At 43.0% G+C, this 18139-nt stretch overlaps 1 protein-coding gene across 1 annotated transcript in view; it reads right to left on the bottom strand.

Annotated features, from left to right (window-relative positions):
* LOC127596862 (cystine/glutamate transporter-like) overlaps positions 1-14589 on the bottom strand; it is a 123801-nt gene extending 109212 nt beyond the window's left edge. The window contains exon 1 of the mRNA XM_052059832.1: positions 14123-14589. Coding sequence (XP_051915792.1) covers positions 14123-14456 — 334 coding nt within the window. The 5' untranslated portion in view covers positions 14457-14589. The remainder of the gene's footprint in view (positions 1-14122) is intronic.
* Between the last annotated feature and the right edge of the window lie 3550 nt (positions 14590-18139).

The following is an 18139-nucleotide window of genomic DNA, read 5'->3' as shown; positions in this document are numbered from 1 at the left end:
TTTTTTTTGTTATGAAACTTTTTATTGAATTTTTTCAAACACTTAGAAAAAAGAAAAACATGGTCACGTGTTTAAGTACATAGAACCCCGCCAGTTCCGGGGATCGAAATAGCACATACATACATCGACATCCCTGTGAAACTGGTTACAATTACTGCCCTCCCACATATACAATGTCCTGAGCACTGTGCCATTTGAATAGAAAAGTAATGAAATAAAATAAAATAATAATAATAAACAGAAATAAACTTGAGTGGAATCAGGCCAAGAGGGTAACTCAACTATCTGTTCAAGCACTTCCTTACTTTTCAGTATATTTTATCCAGGTACCCCATAATGTCTCAAATTTCTCTTGTTCGCCTCGAAGAGTAAATGTCAGTGTCTCCATTTCAAAAATTTCCCCAACCACCGCTCGCTAACAGTAAGATGTTGTAGGTATATTTCTGAGCAAAGTTAATGGTAAAGTCAGGTTCCAGTCCCAAGTACAGGGCTTCAAAGGTCGGAAGGACCACTGTTCCGATAATCCTACCCTTGTCTCTTCCCAGTATTTGGAGATGACCGGGCATTCCCAAAACACATGAAAATGTGAGGCTCTGCTATTACTGCAGGATCTCCAACACGCTGTATTCATTCCTTGTGAAGTCCCTTGGGGCAGAACTCTAAAAAACCTGACCCAATTCCCTCCAAGAGAGAGCCGATGTACATTTCCATTGCTGTGCTATTGTTCTCTCCCATGCTTCCAGTTGAATTGAAATGCCACCCTCCTTAGCCCACTTATTCTTTATATATGTTGTATCTCCACCTTCTAGTACCTGCAACTTTTTGTAAATTTTCGATATAGTACCCCTTCCAGGATCTGACCCATACGATAGTAGGAAAATCTTGATTAAGCCGAAACCACTTTGTTGGACCCATCCTGTGCGTCGAGATCTCTCTAAGTAATGTCTAAGCTGCAAGAATTGATAGAAATCTTGATTACTCAATCCGAAATTGTTTCTAAGATCTTGGAATTGTCGCATCCCGCCCACCTCAAGGAGGTCCCTATATATCTTTAACCCGTTTCAAATCCATTTTTTAAATCCCGTATCCATTCTGTTTGGTAAGAAATCCGAATCATACCCAATCCATCTTAGAAGCAAATATGGGCTTTGTCTTGCTTTAATATTCCGTGCCACACCTTAATTGAGGTTCTTATCTAAGGGTTAACACTCTTAAGACAATCGACCAAACCAGGGTCCCTGATAATTGCTTGTAGTGGAATATTACTAGATAGCTGACATTCAATGTCTTTCCACTTCGCACTATAGGACGGATTACAAATATTGGCCAAAATCTTTACTTGGGTTGCCCTATAGTAGTTTAACATATTCGGTAGGGAGAGGCCTCCCTTGCTTTTTGCCAATTGTAGAGTCTTGAATCTAATTCTTGGCCTCTTCCCTTGCCAAATAAATCGCGATATTACTTTGTCCAACTCTTGGAACATATCCTTGGATAAGTCAATTGCTCGAGTCTGGAATAGATATAGTAGTCTGGGTAGCATGTTCATTTTAATCGCTTCCACTCTTTGCAGTAATCCAAGGAATTGAACCAGGTTCCATCTGTTCAAGTCAGCCTTAATTTGGGCAATGAGAGGGGAATAATTTCCAAGCATAATTGTATCTAAATCTTTTGGAATATTCACGCCTAAGGACCTGATCGACTCTGAGTCCCAGTTAAAATTGAATTCATCTCTCATCACATTGCTCGGAGAGTACTTAAATGACAATATCTGAGTTTTATGTATCGTATTTTCACGACCATTCGCCGCACCATATGGTTGGGCGCAGTCTAAGAAATGGGTGCTATTTCTGACACTATGAAAACTAGTGTCAGAACACATAGACACATAGACAAAACGCACTGTATTATTGGCCGCAGTTTTAAAGTGGTAAAACATACGCCAGCTTATACATATACATACGGCATGCATGCGGGCACACTAAAAACACGTTAGCTTGAAGCATACGGTAGCATGCCAAGATATACAGATACAAGCTAAAAACAAGTTTTTAAAAAGGCAACGGAAGCAAAACTGAGTTCCGTTTTATTTTATTTAGCCATCGTACAATGTACTCACGTTTTTCGATCAATCATCACCCAGAAATCCAAAGTCCTTATCCTCTGTATCAGAATCGAACAATTGTGCAAGTACCGGTAATCCATCAAAAAAGCCGTGTTCCCTCTCGTTGTCAGAGTCACTCTCATTGCCATGTGGCTCCTCAGAAATGTGCCGGCTTTGCCAAAAACTCGAACAACAGTGCAAGCAGACACGTTCGTCCAAGCAGCCACAATCCATTTTCCAAATTGTGGCGTAACTCGCCCAGCGCTGCCTCTCACTCTTTGTAAAGTTGTGTTTGCCATCGATCATTCATTGTTCCCATGCCGTTCGCAACTTTACTTTGAACGCCCGGTTGATGCCGATGTCCAGCGGTTGGAGTTCTTTAGTCAAGCCTCCAGGAATAACGGCAAGCTCAGAGTTCATTTGCTTGACTTGGTTTTTCACCGCTGCTGTGAGATGGGCACGCATGCCAAAAGCATAACCGATGGCTTGAAGTTTGATCTGAGCTTCATAGGCGTGTATCTTTGTAGAATTTATTTTCGGGGGTTTTTAGAAACCAAAACCGAAGTTGTTTTGCAACAATGCACATTGCCACACTCTATACAGGTGTTGGTACCTGCTCGGGGTGACCCTTTAGCGTCTACTTACACGCCCACCCTTCACCCATTGGCGGACTGCTGCATGCCTTTCCTCTTTCACGTCTGCCTTCTCTCTCTCTCTCTCTCTCTCTCTCTCTCTCTCTCTCTCTCTCTCTCTCTCTCTGTCTCCCTCTCCATATATGTATATATACACGCCCACCCTTCCCTGATTGGCCAACTTATTTGCCGCATGCCTGTCAAGTCACTTCCGCCTTTTCTCTATATAAACAGCGTGTCGGCTGTCAGTCAGATTTTGGAACTCAGCGCATACAAAAGACGCTCCGCATCAAAGGTGTCCTGTCCATTTTGGAGAAAATTTAAGACTTTTAATGGCGCCTTATAGTCATGAAAATACTGTATATTGAGTTTGTATCCCGAAAATCCTCTGTACTCACTGATCGTAGAAAGCAATTCTGGCAAAGAGGTAGATGGTTTTCCCAGAAATATTAATATATCGTCCGCAAATAGGGCTAATTTATGAGTATCCTGTCCAACGGTTATCCCCTCGATCTCGTCTTTCTGCCTTATCCACTGACTTAGGGGCTCGATAAAAATGGCAAATAAGAGTGGGGAAATATGGCACCCCTGTCGGCATCCCCTTTCTAGATTGAAAAAATCTGTAGATCCTCCATTTATCCTTACTTTTGCTATTGGCATATCGTATATAGCCTGTATAGTTCTTATAAAATTGTCCTTGAATTTAAATCTCCGTAGTACCTTATATAAATATGACCGGTTGACTGAGTCAAAGGCCTTTTCCGCATCCAAGTCATGTGCCTTTATATGAGCAATTATGTGTAGGGTTGTTCTGACGTTATCCATAGTCTGTCTTTGCCTAATAAAGCCCGTCTGATCTAAGTGTACAATATCTGGAAGTATCAATTTCAAACGTCTTGCTAAAATCGATGTAAAAAGTTTATAGTCTTGGTTCAAGATGCTAATTGGACGGAAACGTCTGTTTTGTCCTTCCCCTTTTTTGGTATCAAAGCAATGATCGCCAAGAGGGGGGGGATGGTTCCTTTTGCTAGGACCCAATTGAATGTTCTCAGTAGTAGTGGCGATAAAATGTCACTGTAAGCCTTGTACCACTCGGAGGGAAATCCATCCGTGCCCGGGCATTTATTCGGCTTTAGTCGGAAAATAGCCTTCTGTAATTCACCCATAATCACTTCAGCCATGAGAACTTCATTTTGATCTCTTGGGACCGTTGGGAGGTTGAGTGACTCCAACATAGCGTCAGGAGCTCCCCCATCGTCAGGGACCCTTAGAGAATAGAGATCTTTATAGTATCTTTCGAAGCAACTTTGGATATCCTTGAAGTCATGTTTCATTTGTCTGGTACAAGGATCCTTAATTTTATGTACCACCCTCTAGGCTTGTTGTTTCCTTAATTTATATGCCAGGTTTCTCGTTGCTTTACTAACCGCCTCGTAGTAATTTTGTTTTAAGAAAGTAACTTTTTTCTGAACGACTAGATCATAGATATCTTTTATCTGATTTTTAACTGCCTTAATTTTTTGGTCCACCTCCGACTGAACGTTTTTTTTAATGTTGTCTCTCTAATTGCTGCAATGAGTTTTCAAGTTTCTCCAATTTCTCCAGTCTGGATTTCTTTTGCGAAGCCAATAATTTTCCCTCTCAAAACTGCCTTGCCTGCATCCCACACCATAATTGGGGACACCGCTCTGTTGTCATTTTCTGACAAAAATGGTGAGATTTCCTCTTTTATTTCCTCCCTCATCTTTCCCTTAAGTGCATTTAAGTTAAGCCTCCATGCCCATGGACCTTTATTATATTTTACTTGCAGATCTAAATAAACTGGGCTATGGCCTGGTTCGTTATTCCAATTTTACATGTCCTTATAAGGCCGAGATCTTTACTGTACATGAAAAAGTAATCAATCCTTGAGTAAGTATGTGGCGCTGAGTAAAAAGTGTAATCTCTGGTAGTTGGGTTAAGCTCTCTCCATACATCACATATGCCCATCTCCTTTATCATCTTTCCCACTTTCTCAGCCATTGGGTTATTGTGCTGCTGTGATGTTTGTGGCAAGTCCATTTTGAAATCCAATCTTATATTAAAGTCACCACCACATATGACCAATCCTTGGGCCTAAGTTATCATTAAGTCAAAAATATGTCGGTAGAACCCCCACGATGCCCCAAGTGGAGCATAAACATTTATTAGGGTCACAACAGATCCCTCCATTTTACCCACAATCATATTGTACCTCCCTTCCTTGTCTTTAATTTCTGACTGCACCTAAAATATTACTTTTGTAGAAATACCAGTAGACACCCCCCTCCTATGTCCTTTCTCGTAGGAGGCTGAAAACACCTGTTTAAATCCTTGTCTTCTAATTTTCAAATGTTCCAAGTCATTTAGGTGGGTTTCTTGCAGAAACATTATGTCTACCTTGTCTTTCGCCATTTTGCCCAGAATTTTGCTTCTCTTGATAGGATTTAGGATAACTTTCACATTATACGAAGCGAACCTAAGTGGCATTTTGTGACTCTCCATCAAAAAGTAAACAATGCCTATTGCTTAAACGACCCATTTTCCACTCATACTCTGACATGTAAATGAAAAAAAAGAAAAAAACAAAAATAGCACAAGATCTGAGAAGAACAAACTCAGTAACTTGCGAAAGTTCCGCCGAGTAAACACTCCGCTGTGAGGTCTCAAATTTGACCCCCCAAAAAAACAGGATCTTCTGCTGGCTCGGAGGGGAAGCCTCCACTACAGTTCCCATGTAGAGGGCCCTCCGTTAGTCGTCGCTCCCCAAACACATTTATGCATAGGAGTCCAAGCGTCCCCGATCATATCTATGTATACATACATGCACACATAAGTACACACACGAACAGGCATACATACTCAATGACTCACGTATACTCTGAAGTATAAACACCTAGTTGCATTTCACATATACATACATACACCCACACACATACTCGCACCTACCTATTCCCCTACATACCTTTTGTTAGAGGAATCTATGAGCTAAATTGTATCATGTTTAAAGTTTCATTCAATTTGGGCACATCTAAACGTTTGGGTGCATATCCAGCACCCCCAAATGCCTACACAAAAAGGCGCCGGCCATTTGGCCGGCGGGCTGTTAAAGTCCACACTAACACGTTAATACAGGTGGGCGACCACAGGGGAGAAGGCGAAACTTGGTCACAAAAGGGGAATGAATAATTCGGGAACAGAATGAATAATTCGGGAACAGTGGGCGAGCAACAAAAGACGAGGTGAGAACACCCGTCGCGCCCAGGCGACATTGGCCATCCGCAAAGTCGGCAACATGTTGATTCAATGTAGATCAGACAGAAAAGGCGCCACTGTACTGGTGGTTCGAGGTTGAACAACAGGTAACCAATCACAATGCAAATATCGGGGGCAGTGTTTTTCTTGTATTTTGCATATGTTACAATAAAATGTAAAACTCGCGGAGACGGGACTTTGAGTGTGATCGCGGAGCAACAACCGTCGTTCGCTCTCAGAGGTCCGCTTCCGCCGATATTGAAGACAATTTTCCTGTGTGCCGAGTCGTTTCTTTAACTTTGTTCGAGAAAATCTCTGACACCTTTCCACATGTTCCTACAGTGCTTACTAATACACTCTTACTCACATACACCCCTGTGCAATCATACCTAACTGTCCACACACCCATTCATACCCCGACAAACACCTGTTCACGTATACGCCAACACACGCATGCTTACACCCATGCCCAAGCATATTCACACAAAAACCCAAATACTGTTCAATTCAACGAACCCTTGGTTGTCCCACAGTGGAAAATCTCGTCACCTCGTCATGCTTCAACAATTTTCATTGTCCACTCTCCTGTATGCGGCCAGTTTCTTTTTGAAACCCTCACGTGGATTTGCCCGCTGTTGTTCCTCACCGCTCGCAGACCGATGCCACAGTCTGTTGTTAATTCTGTCAATCCAGGTGGTAGGAGGTTTGTATACAGCCACGGGAAAACCCCTCTTCAGCATGTCGGAAGTGCCCACCTCCGCTGAGTTGTAAAGGCACGTTTCTCACTCGTAGAATACTCTCATCCTCGCTGGAAACGAAGTCTGGAATGGTATCCCTTTCTCCCGCAGCACCTTCTTCGCCTCTGCATATTCCAGGCGTTTCCTCAGGGTCTCTGGAGCATAGTCGTGGTTGCCAAAACTCTCTTCTCTTTGTACAGAAATCCCTTCTTGTGCCAAACTTTACGCAGGACCTCCTCCTTCATCTTATTGCTGGCAAATCTTACTATAATAGACCTCGGGGGGGAATCGGCAGGAGGTTTACGGCCTAGCGCTCGGTGCGCCCGCTCAATCTTCAGATCGGTGGAGGTGGAAAGCTCGAGCTTTTCTTTAAAGAGATGTTCTACAAAACACTATCATCGTTGCCGAGTTGGTCTGAGGCCCCTCCTCAACACCATAAATTCTTATATTGTCCCGTCTTGCTTGTCCCTCTTGACCAGTAATCTTATCTTGCATTTTAGCTTGTAGCTGTAGGAGCTCCTTCGTAACTTCTTCCAGCCCCAGCACTCTTTCTTCCGTCTCTGAGATCCTCGTTTCGACGTCATCTATTCTGTTGTTAGTCGTCTTAATTTCGTCCTTGATTTCGGTGAGAAAAGCCCCTTGATTGGGGCTTTCACGCCGGAATTCCCTTAATTCTTGCAGGATCGTTGATAGGTTAGTTGTAGCCTCATTAGCCCGTAGCTCCCCGGGTTCGTGCGGCACGATACTCTCCGTCTGAGTGGGTTATTTCAAACCGTGAAACCGACTTTTTGTTTGCTTTAGGCATTTCGTCAACGCCTTTAAATACAAATAAAACTCGTCAAAATACTAATAAGGTACGGCGTTGCTCGAAGTGATCAAGGAGCTCTGCAGCCGTGTGTCCTACGCCATGACTGCGCTTGTACACCCCGTGATGAATGTTTTATCCACAAAGTTACCATGCTACAACCAGGACATTATAGAATAACAGATACTGTTTCATTATATTTTTCACAGCGATTAGCCTACAAATCTAATGACCAATTTGCCTCGTAATCGTGCCTCGCGTCATATTTCGCTCTCGCGTTCTGTGCATACGTCACAGGTGAGTTTAGTGATACGCCCTTTGGACGATTCATACGAAAAATCAGACAAGCATTCCCATTTCTTAAATATCGTAATTAGTAAACTTTGGTGAATTTTTTTCGCCGCCATCTCAAACTTTCATCCGCGCAATTCCTCAGTTTGCGGACTAAAATAACAACCCGCATGCGCACATGACGTCATCTGTTGTGTCCCCCCCCCAACACTGAAAACAAAACAAAACGAAAGTAAATTAGAAGAAACACAGTCACACACCACACCACATCACAAACACACAGGCGCAGTGAAATCGCGTGGATCACACAATCAATTCAAGTGCGGTGACTAATTAAACTATTTTTCGGTACCGTGAAAATGATGCCACGGAAACGACACGCTACTCGGTAACGATTGTTCCTGTGAAATCCTCAGGCTTTCCGTAGTTTTTTTGTTTATTTGTTTGTTTTCACTGAGAAATTTCCTTGCGTCCCAAAAACGCACGTTGTTCGGAACTGTCCGTCCCATGGGAAATTATGCGTCAACTAAGTGGGACGCATAGGTAAACGAGATGGCTGAATCTCTAAACATTCTCTGAGTACTACTATTATTACCACTCCCACTAATACTACATTAAGTAATTTAACACCTTCAAATTCACAATAATCATAAAAAATAATTAAATCAACCATGATTTTAAACTATGTGTTATCAATATTCATTATTTCAAACATGAGAAAGCATTCTGCAAACATAACTGGAATCGGGCAAAAGGACTCCAAATCCCAACGGCCAAACCCGGCCGGAAGTGAACTGCCGACATTATTGACTCCAGCTGTAACGCAAATTACTTAATTCAAACAAACATTCTAGTGCGACTGCACAAACGTGACGACTGCGCAAAAATAACTAAATAAGACACCACTGTTATAGAAAGGCTTTACACGCTATTTAAACTGCCGATCGAGAACGCAACAAACCGTGATTGAAACTAACTGCGATGCCGCTCTTTATGCGTTGCGCTGACTGTTACCTGTCAGTGGCAGACCCGACCCTCTTAAAGCGCCAGAGTAAATCCATCAATATGGGTTTCCTTGGATGGAATTTATTAGATTCCTTCGCGATTTTTGCACTCCTCATACAAGGGTTTCGAGGCTTTAATCCCTCATAGTGTCCGAGGACTGGCAATCCAAGGCCAAGGACTTGACTCCTGAGGCCAAGGACTTGACGCCAAGCCCGAGGACCAAGGACTTGACTCCGAGGCCAAGGCCGAGAACCAAGGACCGCCCCCTCGGTCCTCGAGCCGGTCCTCAAGGCCAAGGACCAGCTCTCGAGGACCAGCTCGAGGAACACATCTCTGATGTCTTGGCATGCTACCTTATGCTTCAAGCTAACGTGTTTTTAGCGTGCGCGCATGCATGCCGTATGTTTAAGCTGGTGTATGTTTTACCACTGTAAAACTGCGCCCAATAATACAGTGCGTTTTGTCTATGTGTCAAATACAGAAATAGCACCCATTAATGAGACTGCACCTAACAATACGGTGCATCGAATGGTTGTGAAACTACGGTACCTCCAGCGAGTGAGGGAAGTCCTAAGAAGCCAGCTCAATGGCAAGAATAGGACAATGGCAAGAAACAGCATCGAATGGTTGTGAAACTACGGTACCTCCAGCGAGTGAGGGAAGTCCTAAGAAGCCAGCTCAATGGCAAGAATAGGACCCGGGCAAGAAACAGCAATGCCCTACCAGTGATCAGATACCCTGCAGGAATAATAAGGTGGCCAAAGGAAGAGATTCAGACCACGGACGTTAAGACCCAAAATCTCCTAACCATGCATGGAGGTTCCATCCCAAATCCAGCACCCTGAGAATGTACGCAAGCCGAAAGAAAGGAGGCCGGGGACTAGTGAGTGTGAGAGCTACTGTCCAGGAGGAAACACTAAGCTCCATGAATACATCAAGGAGAAGGCTCCAACGGATGACGTACTCTGAGAATGTCTCAGACAATGGGGAACAGATGATGAGGCGCTGGAAGAGGGACCATCATGGGAGGACAACCCCCTGCACAGGATGTACCACCGGACCATAACTGAAGTGGTTGATCTCAAGAAGTCCTATCAGTGGCTAGAGAGAGCTGGCCTGAAGGATAGCACAGAGGCCTTCCTGTGTGGAGTTTGCATGGTCTGCCCGTGCCTGCGTAGGTTTTCTCCGGCTACTCCGGTTTCCTCCCACATTCCAAAAAATGTGTGGCAGGTTTATAGGGCACTCTAAATTGTCCTGAGGTGTGAGTGCAGATGGTTGTTCGTCTCTGTGTGCCCTGCGATTGGCTGGCAACCAGTTCAGGATGTCCCCTGCCTACTGCCCAAAGACAGCTGGGGTAGGCTCCAGCACGTCGCATGACGCTTGTGAGGATAAGCAGTTCAGAAAATGGATTGATAGATGGATGGATGTTACCTTGATGTACAGATTCAGTTTCAGTGGTCAGTGTGTTGGGCAATTCACACGAGTTCTCTGAGTTGATCTTGTCATACAAGCGCAATCTGCGAATGAGCACACTTTACTTGGCTCAGTCAGTGGTCGTCGCTAACCTTTTTGAGGCCAAAGCAAACAGCTCCCCCCACCCCTCCTTGTCTGAAGTTAAATTTTGACTAAAGGTGAGTTTTATAATTTAGGCCACTTCGTCCTGCTTTTTAAATCTGTTGCGATGATCTAACAGCAAAACTATTATTAATTACTATTCATTTTCACCAGTTTCATTCAACATTTACTACTGCCCGAAGACAGCTGGGATAGGCTCCAGCACCCCCCGCGACCCTAGTGAGGATCAAGCGGCTCGGAAGATGAATGAATGAATGAATGAATATTTGTCACCTCATTAAATCGTAAATATTGATGTGACACTTTACTCACAATTTTGATTTTTACAAAATTCCCATTTACTTGCATTGGTTTCCGGAAAAGTCCATTTGGGACGATCCTGACAATAATCCTCAACTGATCATTACCAACTCAGGTTAATTTTATTTGTGTTCCAAATCTCTAGCAATGGGGTGGCCCGGTAGTCCAGTGGTTAGCACGTCGACTTCACAGTGCAGAGGTACCGGGTTCAATTCCATCTCCGGCCTACCTGTGTGGAGTTGGCATGTTCTCCCCGGGTCTTCGTGGGTTTTCTCCGGGTACTCTGGTTTCCTCCCACATTCAGAAAACAAGCATGGCAGGCTGATTGAACACTCTAAATCAGGGATCCCCAAACTACGGCCCGTCCGCACATTTGGCCCGGCCCTCTAACCCTCAAAATGACCTGTCACTGTATTAAAATCGCCCCAAAAAAACCCTAACCGCAAACAGCGGTGTCTATAAGCCGACTGGAACCTACAAAAGGATTATAAGGAAGGAACACAAGAACTTTAAGAGACTGCTCATATGTGTCAGAGAGATTCTTCTCTGACAACTGAGCTGAACTTTTATGTTAAGATTGTGCATGGCACAACAAAAATTTAATGTTCCATGGCTTTTTTTTCTATGAAGAAGCCAGAGAGAGTTATTTAGTTATTATTTATTTCCTGTTTTTTCTGTAAATAACTCAGAGAGAGTTTTTTAGTTGTTAGTTATTTAATTAATAGCGTTATTATTTGTTTCCTGACTTTTTTTCTGTAAAAAACCTGGAATGGGTTATTTGGTTATGTGTGGCTTTCTGGAAAACAATAAATGTTTTAAGCTCCCCTACGATCGTCACACTTTTTCTCTTATAAACTTACACCGGCCCCCCATCAGAGAAGGGAAAAGTTATGTGGCCCTCACAGGAAAAAGTTTGGGGACCCCTGCTCTAAATTGTCCCTAGGTGTGAGTGTTGGCGTGCATGGTTGTTGTCTCTGTTTGCGCTGCGATTGGCTGGCAACCAATTCGGGGTGTCCCCCGCCTAGCAGTCTTGGTAGCTAGCAGACTGCTTGGTAGACTGGGGACCACTCCACCTCTTTCTATCGTATCGGTGCAGGTCGTGGCCCTTGTGCGCCTCATTGGGCCTGGGAGATTCAGCTCCCTCGCTAAGCTGTGTGGTATGGTTGCCTGGACACGTCGGGCGGTGGAGGCCTGGTTAGGAGGCAACCACCAGCCCACTGTCAATAGAAACCCTAAACCCAGTCTTATAGCTGTTGAGAGAGGAGAAGCTTTCCAATGCCTTGCCCTTGAAGCCCAAGTTGGAGCTGAAATCCATGACACAACTCTTGACCCACTCGTGGTCGATGAGGGGACATGACTCCTACTCTGTGGAGGACGCATTCAGTCCTGGAATGAAAGCAAAAGTGCTATTCCTCTGGTGCCTATGCAAACAAGACTGGCCACATTACGAGGCTCATGAGAAGAACCATGAGGGGGTCGCAGCAACTATCCTAGACACTTAGAAAAGAGCCTGGATCATACAGGGCCGTCACGTCGTCAGAAGAGTAATAAATGTCTGCATCCACTGCCGAAAGCAAAGAGCTAGAGTATGCCAGCAAGTGATGGGTGACCTCCCGTTGGAGCGCACACAAAGGGCAGGCCTTCTTGAGTATACAACCCAGGATCTGTTTGGCCCATATGAAGTCAAAGATGCAGTCAAGGGGACAGCAAGGAATAAAGTCTGGGGAATTGTTTTCTTCTGCATGGCTTCGAGGTTCTCCACAGGAGTTCTCAGAGTTGCTCTTGTCATACAAGCGCGATCTGCGAATGAGCACACTTTACTTGGCTCAGTCAGTGGTCGTTGCTAACCATTTTGAGGCCAAAGCAAACAGCTCCCCCACCACCCCCTTGTCTGAAGTTAAATTTTGACTAAAGGTGAGTTTTATAATTTAGGCCATTCGTCCTGCTTTTTAAATCTGTTGTGATGATCTAACAGCAAAACTATTATTAATTACTATTCATTTTCACCAGTTTCATACAACATTTACTTGAGTTGATCTCTTCAACCACTTAAGCATATCGATAATTAATGATAACTAATATTTGTCATCTCATTAAATCGTAAATAGTGATGTCATACTTTACTCACAATTTTGATTCTTACAAAATTCCCATTTTGAATCAGAATCAGAATCAGAATCATCAGAATTTACTTGCATTGGTTTCCGGAAAAGTTCATTTGGGACGATCCTGACAATAATTCTCAACTGATCATTACCGACTCAGGTTAATTTTATTTGTGTTCCAAATCTCTAGCAATGGGATGGCCCGGTAGTCCAGTGGTTAGCACGTCGACTTCACAGTGCAGAGGTACCGAGGTTCCCATCAGAGAAGGGAAAAGTTATGTGGCCCTCACAGGAAAAAGTTTGGGGACTCCTGCTCTAAATTGTCCCTAGGTGTGAGTGTGGGCGTGCATGGTTGTTGTCTCTGTTTGCGCTGCGATTGGCTGGCAACCAATTCGGGGTGTCCCCCGCCTATTGCCTAAAGACATCTGGGATAGGCTCCGGCACCCCCCGCAACCCTAGTGAGGATAAACTGGACCTCCTGTATGCCAAATGCCAACATGAACGGAGCTCTTGTATATAGAAAATAAGATTTCATCTATTAATATAACATTTCATTATTTTACCATTATTGCTAGTTATATAACTGTAATATTATGTTTTTCTTTTATTTCTTGTAGTTCGTGTTTTATATTTGATCTCATCTACAGCGGCAAGTGGTATCATACCAAAGGTTAAATTTAATAAGTGATTAAAAATAGGATTTATGAGACCCAAAGTCTCTCAGAGCTGACTGGGTGAAAGATGGATGGGGTACACCCTCGACTGGTCGCCCGCCAATAGCAGAGCATGAGAAGACGAACAACCACTCACACCCGGACACATCTCCATACAATTTAGACGGGGAGTGGGGAGTGTCGGGGCTATATCGTCGTTAGGGTTTCCCTACGAGGGTTCTTATAAATGTATAGACTTGTCGCAGTTGTATTTACCTCACCAAATTATTACATTTCATAATATACCTGTATTATAATAGTATACCTGGATTTCATATTCATGTCAATATTTCAACAACAAATTGAGTTAGGAATCAAAAGTACTATCAAATAGTAACAGAGTATTGTTTCATTGATATGAAAGGGATTTGGTCCCAATGTTTGCAATGTCTTTCAAAGATGAAGGGAAGGTCTTCAGTGTTTAACACATGAGAATTTCTATGAAAATAAGAATCTAAAAATGCTGGAGTAGGGTTTTTTTAATTGGCTCCTTCTGGAGGCGCACATTTGGCAAGTGTTCATCACAAGTTAATGTCTGCTTCCACCACGAAACATGGGAAAGATTAAATACGTTCAAAAACTCACCAAACAGTGAAAGCACGCCGCAAGCAATCCAGACTATCAGAGACATCCCAATGCTGCCCGAGTATTTTAGGATTCCTTTTGGCGAGATGAAGATCCCAGCTCCAATCATGATCCCAACAATGACTGAAATCCCTGAAAGCAATGTCACCTTCTTCCCCAGTTCAACTTTTGTGTCTTTCTCCCTCGGAGGTTCACCGGAAAGCATTTGATGTCCATTTTCATCTCCTCCGACATGTTCACTAGAGGACCTTCTCTTCATATTTCGATTCCAGAGTGACAAAATCTCTTGTAGTGCAACAAGTTGAGGTCGGGGCCAATCTGCCTTTGCGACCATGCAGTTACAAAACCGCAAATAAATTCCATTGAGGGTGGGGGGTGGTTCTTTCGCCGGCTCTCTCTCTTTCTCTTTCCCCTCCTCCTTTCTCCGGTACTTTGTGATTCATGCCAACTTGCTATTATTTCCCTGCGTGGCCTCTAACGCCTGCTCTTTTCCTCTTCCGTTTGTTTTGTTTTTTTATTCTTCGATGTATGGAAGATACATCGAAGAATCTTCCTCTGATTATTCGGTCCTGTTTTCATGCCTGCCTCTTTTAATTGTTTTATCAGCTTTTTAGACTGCACCCAAACAAGCTGTGCCATGGCAGTCGGATGCCGTTACAAGTAGAGAAGGTAATTCGTCATAGAATTACCGGGGGGGAGAGTTGGTTATGGGCGTTGTGGAGAAACACGTTGCTCTCTCAACTGCCAAAGCTGATATCGGGATGTACTGCAACCAAAATTCCCAGGAATAATTTTCTGACACACGCTGAAAAATATTTGGATGTGTATTGGACTTACTCACATGCATATCTCTTTTTTTTATTTTTTAGAACAGATGTGTGTTGACAAGAGATTTTTTTTTCCTTTTGTTAGTTTTTTCTCCCAAGAATCATTATTTGAGGTAATTGTAAATTGATTTCGCAAAGCAGGCGGTAAAACCATCCCATACAATACTTTGTGTATTGTTTCAGCAAAAAAGCTCAAGCTGAGTGATGCACATTCATGCACTGACGAAGACAGAATGACACAAAAGTTAGTCAATAGTGACTCAAAAGTTAGTCAATAGTGACTCAGGACAGTACTTGAGGTTTTTTTTTGTTTCCGCTCGAGTTTTGATATCTACCATTACACTTTACTTGAGTGTTCGGACTTGAGTATGCTTTCTTTTTTTTTCCTTTGTTTTTTAAAAAACATTTTATGAGATCAGCAAAAATGACAAGAAAACAAACAGCAGGTCATGTGAAAATGTTTGTCTGGCCGCATGTGGATTAATAATGTTGGTATTAAAGGAAAAAAATGCAATAAAATCATTCAACCCCCACCCCCATGGAATGTCCATCTCTCTCTCTCTCTCTCTCTCTCTCTCTCTCTCTCGCAATCTACCTAAACAAACAACGCAGATGGTGAAAAGGCGTGTTGTCAGCCCCCCTTTTCAGAAGATATAAACCAATCAATCTCAAACCAGATCAAAACAACCCATTGATGAAAAAAAAACTTTGGAACTCCAAAGAGCTGAGTACCCACACTCCTGCCATCCTGATCATTTCCAGTGACCACATTCTTACAATGGAGTGTCATGGTGAGGGAGGCAGAGAAGGAGAACATCGCCCTGCTGAATCTCTCAAGCTACCAGGACATCTCCAGACACACAAACGGTGGTGACGGCAGAGGAGGAGGACAAAAAGAAGGATCCCGCATGGAGGAACCGTTGCTTGTCACATAATAGATCTAACTGCATCAAACAGACAGTATGAAATCCGTTGCATGATGCGTTTGTGAAAAGACATATGTGAGGGTTGTCCAGTTGATCCCCATTGGCATGAATAATCATGGGAAATATAGCTCATCATACTTTATTACCACCATGTATGTACGAAACTGGCTAGATGGATATTCCGGAGAGGGCCATCCATAGACTTCTACATGGAGCAAAGATGAATCCATCAGAGAATGCTAGAAATCATGTTGAACATCAAAGCAGGCACCCGCTCAACCACTCGTCCTGGCACGGTCTAGTTCGATGTCTCGTCAATTGGCTCGGATGGAGTTGCAGGGTTTCTTGATTCTTTGTTTTTGTTTCTGCCATCATCAGTCACGTTTGTCTTGTTTTATAAATGCCGTGAGTTTGGCTTGGGACTTGTGTTCATCCAAAGTGCCTTGTTTTGTCTTTTTTTATGTTGTTTTAGTGTATATGAATGAATACTTTTACATCATTTATTTTAAAACAATATGGCTCATCTGCAAAGTTGGACGTGAGGTGGGTGGGGAGAATCACGACATCCATCCATCCATCCATTTTCTGATCTGCTTATCCTCACGAGGGTCGCGGGCGTGCTTCAGCCGATCCCAGCTGTCTTCGAGCAGTAGGCAGGGGACACCCTGAACCGGTTGCCAGCCAATCTCAGGGCACACAGAGACAAACAACCATCCACGCACATTCAGACTCACACACCCAGGGACAATTTAGAGTGTTCCATGAAGCTGCCATGCTTTTGTTTTTGGAATGTGGGAGGAAACCGGAGTGCCCGGAGAAAACAAATCACGACATTCATTCCAATATTTCCCTTTCAAACATGCAATCCCATACATTCGATTGTAGGCTACGCATCATGTTTATTTTTCTGAGTACCATACGATCCAATATTTTAGGAACATCAAGGAATGTTTAGTTCACATTGTGAATGAACACTTGGGCATACTTCACAACTGTATTTTAACGTTTAGGGTAATATTTTTGGAACAAATACTTGGTACAAAAGGTTAGAGAAGGTTACATCATTTCTAATGTATTAAACGGTTAGTTTCATAATCCAAATTCAAAGAATTTATTTTACAATTAATTTTTTTTGTCATGGAAATACACCGAGTCCAGTGTTTGTAACGGTGTCATAAACCCAACCCGAATGGGTGGACTCTCAGAGGTCTGACCAAAGCACATGTGTTCTTGGATCAAAAAATGAAAGATGTATTCATCTTGAAAATACAACAGATGTATCACATTTTGCGACGTGGTAGTTGGAGGACCCCAAAAGGCAGGGAGGCAGGAAGGAGCAAGGTGGCTGACCAAAATGTATTTAACAAAAATGAAACAGGAATACACAGGAGAAACTCAAAAACTAATTCAAATAAAGTCCAGCAAAATCACAATAAATTAAAAGCAAAAACCCAAGACAGAAAACAAAGCATGGCACGTGCACACAGCAACAGCAACAAACGGCAACAATGACCCGAACCCGAGTGGTCGTGTCGGGAGTCCTTTTAAACAAACAAACTAATGACACAATGACCAACAGGTGTGCAGCTGCAGGCAGATCCCTACAGTGCCACCTGTTGGTCACAAACAGAACCATGACAAGAAGGAGAGTAAAGATTCAATCAGAATAACCCCAGTGTGTTTCTCACTTTGAAATTACATTTGTAAACTGTTCAAATTAAAGTCATGTTCCTCTTAATTTAAAGTGCATACCTCAAAACATTTTATTTTATTTTTTTAAGGTTTGACAGGGGCGGCATGGTGGTGGAATGGTTAGCACAGGGGTGCCTATTACGTCGATCCTGATCGACCGGTAGATCTAGGACTGGTCACAAGTAGATCTGAAAGGTGCAGAGGAGAAAAAAAACCAAAACAAAACATTTGTGTGTCTTTGTACATGTTAGTAATATATTTTTTGTGTTAATGTACACTGCACCCTAATCATCCTATCAGTCTCATTTTCACAAAAAAAATATTTAATAACTAAAATAAAGCAGGTAAATCATTAAACTACGGTGGCGCGTGACCTACGCCACCGGAAGTTGTTAGTGCTCAGCAGTCTGCAATTGCAGTTTGTGATCAGAGCTGTTGCGGTATAGCTCTTATCGTCACTTTTCTCATTCAGAGTGTGCTTTGTGTACAATTCACCGAGGGCACGGGCAAAGAATAGGAATCTAGAGAGTTGAGGGAAGCAACTTTAAAACGGTACGTGTGAGCTACGATAG

The sequence above is a fragment of the Hippocampus zosterae genome, chromosome 1 (genome assembly GCF_025434085.1).
Source record: "Hippocampus zosterae strain Florida chromosome 1, ASM2543408v3, whole genome shotgun sequence".
Classification (NCBI taxonomy): domain Eukaryota; kingdom Metazoa; phylum Chordata; class Actinopteri; order Syngnathiformes; family Syngnathidae; genus Hippocampus; species Hippocampus zosterae.
This window is presented reverse-complemented; position numbering and strand designations above follow the sequence as displayed.